Source organism: Betta splendens, chromosome 16 (genome assembly GCF_900634795.4).
Source record: "Betta splendens chromosome 16, fBetSpl5.4, whole genome shotgun sequence".
NCBI classification, from domain to species: Eukaryota; Metazoa; Chordata; class Actinopteri; order Anabantiformes; family Osphronemidae; genus Betta; species Betta splendens.
In genome coordinates, this window is record NC_040896.2 from 4826224 (window position 1) to 4837163 (window position 10940).

At 40.7% G+C, this 10940-nt stretch overlaps 1 protein-coding gene across 6 annotated transcripts in view; it reads left to right on the top strand.

Moving 5' to 3' along the window:
- Positions 1 to 3501, top strand: part of grik2 (glutamate receptor, ionotropic, kainate 2) — a 291491-nt gene extending 287990 nt beyond the window's left edge. For 5 of the 6 annotated variants that reach the window (XM_029128420.3, XM_029128421.3, XM_029128417.3 and 2 more), the window contains one exon: positions 415 to 3501. In XM_029128420.3, coding sequence (XP_028984253.1) covers positions 415 to 668 — 254 coding nt within the window. In that variant the 3' untranslated portion in view covers positions 669 to 3501. The remainder of the gene's footprint in view (positions 1 to 414) is intronic. The other variant, XM_055503078.1, reaches the window with a different exon arrangement.
- The last annotated feature ends 7439 nt before the right edge of the window (positions 3502 to 10940 follow it).

A 10940-nucleotide genomic window follows, 5' to 3' on the forward strand; every position in this document is an offset into this window, starting at 1 on the left:
TTAATTAATAAAAATAGTGTTTCTACTAAAGGTGAATGCTTTAATGTATACATACATGTGTTATAAGCCCTGCATGAAAACCCACAACCACAAGTTCACCATTAATAAGTTCAGATGGTAAAATGAGTAATGCCATGTCTTTAGACTTCACACTCAACTACACAGTTTATGAACCTACACTTTTGATTCAGTCTACTACTTTCCATGCTGTTCATAACCCGCCCTGCTTCCATTGCTAGCCTGCTACACTGTATATGTTTCCCCTGAGGCAGTTTAAACCTGAAGTGGTGGGTGGTGACTGGTAGAGGCTACCAAAAGAAGATGCCTATGGAGAGAATAGGCTTATTCTGTTGTTCATAACATTTGAAAGGGGAAGCAGTCTGAAACCTATTTTGATTCCTATTCTGTCTTCAGAGGTCGTTCTGCAGTGCAATAGTGGACGAGCTGCGGGTTTCCCTCGAGTGCCAGCGACGGCTCAAACAAAAGCCCCAGCCACCTGTCGTGGTGAAAACGGAGGAGGTCATCAACATGCACACTTTCAACGACCGCAGACTGCCGGGGAAGGAGACCATGGCCTAAAATGGGAATCTCAATCACTTTCTCACCCTCTCTGTTGCAGAGAGCGGTTGTGCAGAGACACTGGGGAAAAAGGTCAGGGTAAATGGTAGAGATATGTGGTTGCGTGCGTGCGTGCGTGCGTGCGTGCGTGCGTGCGTGCGTGCGTGCGTGCGTGCGTGCGTGGGCCTCAGTGGGTTCTAATGTGGGTTGCAGTTGAGTTTCAAAGGTTGACGTGCCAGGACTACACTAATGAAATGTCATTATTGTTTTGTTTTAATTAGCTAGGTATAAGAGAGTATACAATATTTCCTGTGGAAATAACTTGAACCTAGGTGAAATTTCAGCAAGTTACCTCATTTCTTTTACCACCTAGGCAAAGTGGTAAACTACAGATGCCAATACTTTCAGAACCTAGGCATCTACAGATAATTTTAAGGTGGAACAAATAAAATTGGATTTATTATCCTTGGCTGCTGCTCATTCGGTGTTTTACAGCAAAGGAAGACTGGCAGAGCAGCAAACCCCCATTTTTTTCTCCCCTCATGAACCTAAAGGGCAGTCAAAAGTCTGCAAAGGTATACCTGACATCCTAACTCAGGTGTGAATTGCTCCCTTTTTTACGTAAAAGGGACCCCCACAGGGGGGAGCTGGAAGCTGTGGTGGGGGGAGCTGACCAACTTCAACAAAACCTGTGTGAACCTCTGTTTCACTTTGCCATCTTAGAGAGACATCAACACACCTGAGGTGTTTTCTTTTGGGACATTTGTTAATAAAAAAACATTTTTACACAAATGCAAATAATAAAAGGCATGTGACCCAACCAAAAACACGCACCAAATAAACATGACAACAGAAAACCCTGGAAGCAGCGGATGAATAAGTAAAAATTAATAATACAAAGTGAGTAAATACATTTCAATTACTTACTGATCTTTTCAGAGCAAAAAAAATACTTCCATCATAAGAACTTAGACCAGGGATTAAACCACAAACCTTTGCGTCCCAAGGCAAGCTCTCTACCAAGTGAGCTATGAAGCTTGCAACAATGGTCCAGCCACTCTGGCTGACCTCGCCTTGTTAAATTCATTTACATGCATTGAATACAAGTGGGCGCGCTCTCCTTTCTGTAACAGAAACACACAGGAGCACATAAGATTCTGTGCTTTCTCCTGACAGACCTGAAACTTTTTTACTTTTATGTCTTTTTTTTTCCACAGTGAAACATACAATCATTTTTACAGACAGAGTCAGAACTCCAATGTGGCCCATTCCAGCGCTTGAGAGAAGCAGCTTCACTCGCTCTGTGGCTGAGCAGATTCATTTACATGCATTGAATACAAGTGGGCGCTCTCTCCTTTCTGTAACAGAAACACACAGGAACACACAAGATTTTGTGCTTCCTTCTGACAGACCTCAGACCTATTGAGCCCTATTGGGCCCCACAGTACCAGTGTTGGTTCTGTGTGTTTTCATGTCTCCATGAGAGGACCACAGCCTCTGTCAGGCCTGTGTCAGGACTGATAAACACAGACTCACACAGGTTTTGTTGAAGTGGCTCAGCGTGCCTCCCCCCCCTGTGGTGCGCAGGTAACGGCCCCGTTAGTAGAACAAAGGCAGCCGATCAGGTACAGCAGCGTACGAATCGACTGCCTCGTAGGCAGTCCTCCCAAAGTGAGTTTTTGCTGCTCCGTAGGTATTCTAGTAACCATATAAAACCCAAAACCCCAAATGTGTGGTGAGCTTGGGAGCTCCCAAAATGTACAGAAATCATGTTTAGTCACATAAGATAGATGAACATGAGAAACTGATATACTGTATATCATCCATCAGGCAATAAGTGATATCATTTATTTGTTTCACAGTACTAACACTTTCAATCTATATATATAATGAGAGAGGGGTATTTTAGGGGAAGATTATGGTTATATGCAAGCATCTAACCATGGAGGTGTAGCAGCAATATAGTGAGGTGTTGATATCCATGTTTGAAACCAGGAGTTATTTAGATTCTATGAAGATACACACCCTTAATGTCAATAGGCTGGAAGCTTGGAATAGCATGGGCATGACTCACAAAGTTCCAAGCAATCACACAACACACAAACTTTATTTATTCCTACTATTTATTGTTTTATTTATGTCACTCCTTATTTATATTTCAATAGACTGATTTTTTGCTGATGCAGTAATTACATCTCTCTTTAATTCTGTGTGGGTATACACATTTTTTCCATCTGCTCAAATGTGTCAAATCTCTAGTTTGATTTTATACTCCTGTGGCTTTATTTATCCTATTTTCTGGCAGCAAAGCTCCACATTTACATGTGCAAATGCAATTTCTATAAAAAGTGTTTTTGTATGAAGAGAATCAAAAAATTTTGTAATGATTTTTATCAACACAAAACACACCATGAAGAGTGGTACTCCATGCTTTCCTAGACACCAGATAATGCTGCCACACACGCAGACACACCTGAGAGTGCAGGGTCCCTCAATTTTTCACATAGCAGATTAGCAGTGTGTTCTTCCGCAGAGACATATCGTTCTGGTAAAACATTGGTGACTATTGTTTTGGAGAAAAAGAAGTAGAGAAAAACTATTTTTATGATGTTAAGCAACTCCTATTTAAAGAAAGAAATGTATACGTCACAAGAAAAAATTTAATTATAATTACTGGTTAGAAAAAATATATTGTGTACACACACAGAAAGGGAGGAAGACTGCTGATAATGCATATCATTCTATACATCAGATTTCTAATTCAGTACTGAAGAATTGTGTATAAGTCGTTTTAAAATGAAAAAAAAGATGTGTTAAAAAATATAAAACATGACAACATATCACAACATATGAACTTGTGAAAAGAGAATGGAGTGTACACAGCTTACCCTTTGAATTGATGCACACATTTAAAGAAAATAAAATATAAAATAATATTCGTAATGTTTGTTATCTGTGTCCTTCTTGAATGCATTCATCCATTCTTTGTCCTAATACTATGTTTTTTGTAGCATTGATGTAGAAATTTTGTGCAGTTCTTTGCAACTGTTATTTGCAAATAGGGTCAAATTTTCACTTGGTTGACTGAATCTATGCTAATAAATCATTTTGAACAAAATCACGTTGCATCATGTCCCACCACCAACAGGTCAACATCAAGAAATAAGTACCACATGTTATAGATTTGTGGTTTTATTATTAATAGAAGCAAAGGGAAAAATGGGGAACAAGTGAAAAAGATAATTTTCCCACCAACTCTGCTCTTCCTAGCATTGATATGGACAGGGCATCTACCACTTACTGTGCCACTTCATAATCTATCCTGTTGTTTACTTTCAATTTCATCACATTATTCAAATTTAAATTTTATCACAGTTATCGTTTGTCATGATTTGGGTTTTGGTGTTCGGTTCTATTTTGAAAGGACTTTTTATTTTCATGTCTTCTTCTTCCAGTTTCCAGTTCCTGTTTTATTTTTAAGGACTTCCGATTTTGTTCATGTCAGCTGTTTCCTGTCACTCCCGATTCACCATGCACACCTGTCAATAATTAGTAATCACACCTGTATTTAAGCACCAGTAATCGCCACATCCGTTGCCAGATTGAGTTTCTGTACCACTTTCCAGCGTTTCCAGTATAGTCACCTTGTGCATGATCACGTTTGTTTTCTGACCGCTGATTCCTGCCTGTCCCTCCACTGTACCTTCGCCTGGATCTGTTTGGTAACATTCTGACTGTCTGACCTCGTTGTTGCCCACTCCTTGTCTGTACCTCTGCCGAGCTCACCTGTGCACCGTACCCTTGCCTGTTTCTGGACCCGATTATTGCCTGCTCCTGTTGTGCCGTAGACTGAAACTTGGACCTGGATTGCCCTGACTGCGTTTATACAATAAAACTGCTTGTTAATTCACCCTTGTGTTTACACTGTGCATGTGGGTCCGACATCCGCCGAAACCATTGCTCTATCTTAGTGTGCTGAATTAGCATAGAGGAGTAATGCTAGGTGTAAACGCACACCCCGCAGTTGGTGGCAACGGTAAGACCCATTGCACCAGCTCGGGAGATTTGTTAGAGTGTAATGCATTCTTGGTGTTGTACTGTAGGATATGACCATTTTCAGCTGCAACACACAATACTGCTGTTTTCCCCGTTTTCTCTGGACATACATACTTTTTTCAGTTTGTTTTACTTATTTAGCTTTACCCACCTGTTTGTATAAACACTTGGTCAGTGAGCTGCCAAGTGTATTTGTTCAAATCAGATGACACTATAATCCAAGTGTGAATTGAGAATGTGTTTAGAAAAAAAGGTGACATCTCATGCCAGAAAAAACGCCAAAATGTGTACTTTGAGTTCACTATAAGCAATATACTTTTACATAAAATTCCAACTCTATTGGCCGCTCTGCTGAATGTAGCTGATGCGTTTGCTTTCAACACTTCATAAAAGTTAATCAGGATGTTCCCAAAAGTGCCTTTAGTAGTACTAGCGCAGCCAAGGTGGGAAATAAGCGTTTTGAACCCTCCCCAATGCAACTTGAAAACAATAAATTATTAAATGGTGATGGTCAAGCTGAATCTTTCATAGTGTAGTGGTTAATGTGCCTCACTTGTAAGGCTTTTGTCCTATGTTCGAGCCTAAGTGGAAGCAGTCTTTCAATTTTAATTCCAACAACATTGGTATTTCATTATTGTCAATAATATATTCATATATATCTCAAAATTATCAACTAAGTACGTGATCCGTTCTCCCACAATAATCAGCTCATGTCCTTTGACCTTCTGCAGTCACGTGACTCCTCTCAAGGCACACATTTGTCTTAACAATCATCCATAATACATTTCCCTTAAAGTTTTATCACCTAACACATGAATATGAACCATAAAAATATAAATAAACAAATTTACAATATAATGTGGGTAAGTATTTACACACGTTTTCAGACCGTTGCACTCCCACCAAATTACTGTGATTTATAAAATCAATTATACTTTGGGTTCTATGTCAGCAGGTGAATGAACTATGACACTGAAACACATTTTAGTTGTTTTCTACCAGTACAACTAACTTGTGAATAGGACTTTGTAGGGTGAACTGATTAAATTAATTTCCTAAACACTTTTCCTTTTTTCCCATGTGTATTGTGGCCTTCCAAACCAATCCATCTTCATCCTTACGTGCCTAAGTGTCAAGTACTCTTCCCAGTTTGCACTCATTCTGAGGAAGTCCGTCCTCTTTGACTCTATGACAATGTCTTCTACCTTCACATTTCATTTGGCAGAGTGCCAGCGTTGTCTCAGGCTGATGTTTGTGAGATACACTTTCTTCTATCTACTCCAGAATTGCTTTGCCAGATACTGAACTCTGCACCACTGGCATACAGATCCTTTACCAAAAACTTTTCTGGTGGAGGCAGGGGTGATAATGCTGTCAATGTAAATGTAAATGCTTTGGTGTTAGTGGATGTACAGAGGCAGCCGGTAAAAGTGTCTAACCCCACCGTGTTTGGGTTTCAAATCTGCCGCCTCAGTGCCGGGTTTGCACTGCGGGAGGAGTGTGTTACGTCCTTCTGGCCTGTAGGTGGCGATTGACTCCCACGTTTGGTCCTAAAACATCGTAGTTGCTTACATCATATAGCCTCTTGTAGAACAACCAGTGATCAGGTCTTGGGTGGCCTAGTGGTTAACGTGCATGGCCACAACATTTTTTTTTTGTCCGGGGTTCAAGTCTGAGTGGAAGCAGTTTTTTTATTTTAATTATTGGAAAACCAGCATCTCATCATCATCATGTGATCACGAGATGTCAACGTTGTATTACTTAGTGCATGGATCGCCAAGACCATGAACCGCTGGTCGCGTTATGGTATGAAGTTATTAACGTAAGTAAATTATGGCAAATTTTGGCAGTTTAAAACCGAAAATAAGAAGCTGAACGGTGCGCCCTCCCGTGTGCAGCGTTCGATTTGTGGCAGACAAGCTACTGTAACCCTGATTTCTTGCTGTTGGTACGGGCAATTTTCTTTACGTGGTATTCTTCTTTAATGCACCACACGGCAAGACAGTAAGGCACATGTACATTTTTTTCTTTACGCCGCTCTTACCCAACGCGCGTCACCTTTTTCCTGTCCCCCGTCAACAAGGACAGGTAGGAACTAATGTTGATGTCAAATAAAATCACAGTAGCTGAAATGTCACATTTCCCAAACATAAAATAAAAAAAATAAAAAGGAATACTTACTAATGTTACACTACTACAATTTAAAAAAGTGAATAAGGATGATCTAGACCAGAGGTCTGCCACCGGTAACACCCACGTTTTAAATGAAAAAAACAAACACTGGGAGCCGCGGAGGGCGGCAATATTATATTATTTGAGAACATTCAACATTTGTTTTTAAATCCAAAGAAGACATAAAAGTCGGGGCTCAGAGATCTAGCCGATGATAAAACATTGTCAAGGCATCGACAAGGACAGCTAACTCGCTTTTCCCTGCTTCAAACAGCTGTTTTAACTGAGAGCAACCCGTGCGGCATCACCAGTCAATCTTTAAACGTATTAATTTTTTTTTGTAAATAAAAGTAATGTTTGCCCTGTTCAAACCTGCATGGGGAATAAAAAAGATTCTGATTCTGAAAGCGGGTGAGCAACTTCGTAGGAACACATTTCATATGGTAGAGGTGAAAGAGAGACTAACAACCCAACGCAGCCAAGGCTGTAGCAGCAGAGAAACGCAGATCTTTGTCCTGCATGTTGATGTGCGTTTCCCCTTCCCCCAGTGTCCCTGCTCTGGGACGTGGATGGCCCCGCCCACTTCATTCACCAGACGGACATGAAAGAGGGAATCACGAAATAAACAGCTGGTTAACTTCGTAGGAACACGGCTGTAGCTCTGCAATGACTTTATGTGGTACAGGTGAAAGGAGTAATAACGAAATAAACAGCTGGTTAACTTCGTAGGAACACCTTGTAGTACGAACTGGTATATTTAGAAAACCCAGTACTAGTGTTAAGGTGTGTGAACTGGGAAGGAGACGGCAGCAGCGACTGAAGAGCGACTGAATAGAGTTGAGTTCCCCGCTGACAGGCGCATTCATTTGATAATGCACGTACCTTGGCTGACAGTTCAGTTGAAAAACACACTGAATCTTTACAAACCGTCCCTGAATAACATCTATGAACTGCAGTTTCTTCCTTGATTATCCATGATTATTATGAAAGAAGCGCAAATCTTCACCAGTCCAAATTGTGCAATTAATACTGTGTTTACAATAAAGGTAATAAATAATAATAATAGTATTTTCATTTTAAAATGCACTGCATATTTTAGACGAATGTCGAAGTGCTACAAATAACTTAGACCAGAAAGCTACGATAAATACATACGTTTATTTTTGCAGAGTAAACGTATGTAGAACAAACTACTTGCTGCATTAATGAGTCTTAGACCTGCAGCTGATCACGCCGCCCGATGCTGCCCAGTCTCCCACGGAGCTTTGTCCTGAAGCTGAAGTATTTCTCACCTGCTGATCGAGTAGTAGCAACACATTAGCATGTCTATGCGCCTCTACGGGGGAGGGGAGGGATGAGAAGTTTGCCTTTGCGACTGTGAGCATACATGAGACAAACAAAAGCTCGGTTGAACTCAGATCCAAGTCATCTGAGTACGAAACACATCACATATCATTCGATCTCGTGTTTCATTCGAGCGGCAGTCGGGAGCTCTCTGCTAAAACTGCTGCCCCGTGACCCATCCATGGATGAGCTTCGATTAAAAATGAAAAGCAGAGGTTTTTAGTTTTACGTTTTTCTCTAAACGAAAAAAACAGCTTAAAATTCAAGTCCGTGTTTTTGTTAAAAATATTTTTGTTCGGTTTATTGGTTTGTAATGCGGTGCTTTTATTCGATAGATGGACGGATGGGAAATCAAAGTTTTGAAACATACACGGGCCGAATAAGTCACATCAGCCACTCATTCAGTTACAATAACACGCAAAGTCAAAACAAATTCTTGCTACATCTAGTGCGCCAGTCCCCCGTTCCTCTCGTAGCCTGCATTTGCACATCCATACATTTGTGTATTGGTCACTCTCTGTCTGGACACATGACTCCGAAACACGTCACGTGTTTGTGTAAGAGGTTGATGTCTCCACCAAATTAGAAGCAGAGGTAACGATAGAACGACTTTTTGTTTTCCGTTTGTCTCTAAACAATAAAAACATATTAACTCCAATTCCGTGTCTTTTTGTAAAAAACAAATATTTTTGCCTGTTTTATTGGTTTGTAAAGCGGTGCTTTGATTAAAATCCGTTTGCCGCTCATCGAAAGAGAAACGAAAACGGCAGTGAAAGTGGCTGGATGGAAGGATGTTCAATGAAAATGTTGAAACGTACACTGGTCGAATAAGTGCTCTCAGCCACTCAGTTATAATGACACGCACAGTCAAAACAAGTCAAACTGCAGTTCTGCAGACAGAGAGTAAACACGTAGGAACAAATATGTTGCTGTAACGCGTCGCTGTAGATCTGCTGATTTCTGGCGTCCTGTCAAAATTACGACCGACAACTGCTGTAAAACAAATTCCTGTGATTATTACGGTTATTTACGTAAAATCTACGACAATTGAAAAACATTCATTAACAAGTTGTGGAAGTTTAAAACCTAAATAAGCGGCTTTAGTCGCAGATGGACTGCGCTCTACGTCTTTACTTGCGCATTTATATTATATTAATTAAACCGCGACGCATAATCATGGTATTATGTGAAGCCAATATGTTGTATCAGATGTTAGAGCAGTGGGCGTGTACATATTTTTAAGAGACGCCTTCTATTTAAAGACACGAAAAAGCTGAGGAGAATGAAAACAAGAATGTGTTGCTGCTGTGGCGCTGCCTGTTTTAAACCACACAGAACAATTATAACTTTGCAGTGAACAGAAAACAGCTAAGCCATCAACAAGTTGTTGCCCTTCATACTCCCCATGTTTTAGCACACAACAGATACTTAATAGTAAAAACTAAATAGTAAAATAGGTCTGGTGTAATATATGTGTGTTACAGGTAGAAATGAACAGTCGGACCTCAGTTACACTGTAGCGCTTTGGAGGCTTCTAATCAACGCTGCGCCACCTGGTGGTTAAAACGAGACTAGCGTCCTGATTTTTTCAGCCGGCTGCAGGATTGAAAATCTTTAGTCAGCGACGCACTCGCTGCACCATTTGAACCGCTGCCACTGTAGGCTGCTGTGCAGCATCTCCTGTTAATGGCTTGGTTGAGCATGGCGTGCCCTCTGTTGGGGCAGTGTGAGGGTTGTGGTTATGCCAAATGAATTAGCAACACCACCTAGTTTCAAAAAGGGCTGAGTTTGATTAACCTCACACAGGTTTGCACCAATTATGTTGGTGATATACGAGGAGCACAAATTATAATAATTGGATTTATAGCTTCTGAGTGGAGATACCAAATATATTTATAATTTAGATTCACAAATTTTTATTATTAGCTTAAATATGTACAGTATAACTATATGACAAATGTCTATAGTTTGGTAAGTGAAACACTTAATTATTATTGATTAATACTGTGTTACCAGGGACCAATAACCAATTTGGAATAGCCAATACAGTCTCAATTGTATTTAAGTTAGTTGAAGGATGAACTCCGTACCAAAGCCGACTCAATTTACCAGTGCTGTAAAACCACATACAAATAACCACAGACAACGACCAATTAAAGTATGAACGCTTTATTAAACAATTAATATTAACTCCAGTGTCAACACTATCTTGAATAACTCAGCAAATCACAACTTAATCGTATGGTGTGTTTTTCTGGACGTACTGTATGTGTATGCGCGTTACCTGAGATAAAAGGGGTGTGTGTGTGTGTGTGTGTGTGTGTGTGTGTGTGTGTGTGTGTGTGTGTGTGTGTGTGTGTGTGTGTGTGTGTGTGTGTGTGTGTGTTGTGAGAGAGAGAGAGAGAAAGAGGGAGAGAGAGAAGGAAGGAGAAAGGAGGAGGGACAGTGCGCCCCCCTTTAGGGGCGTGGTGAGATGGCACAGCTGCGCGCGTGTGCTGGTGAGCCCTTTGAATGGAGTGGGCAAGTGTGGAGTGTGAAGTGGGACTAGCGTGAATAAGGCTGCAGTCTCACAAACACGTGGCGCTATATTCGGCGATATAGTCATGTGATCGCGGAAGCGCGCAGTGGTTGAAACGTGCGTTTGGCGTGGTCACAGCAGAAACAGAGCAACCGCACAGTACCACAATAAAGCAAGCTTAAGCTAGCAAAATCACAGATTACAGCACTTCAATGTGCACCTCTTAGATTCACGCAGATCTATAACAGCATTACAGTCATGTGATCATGAAAATACACAGTGAACAGATCGC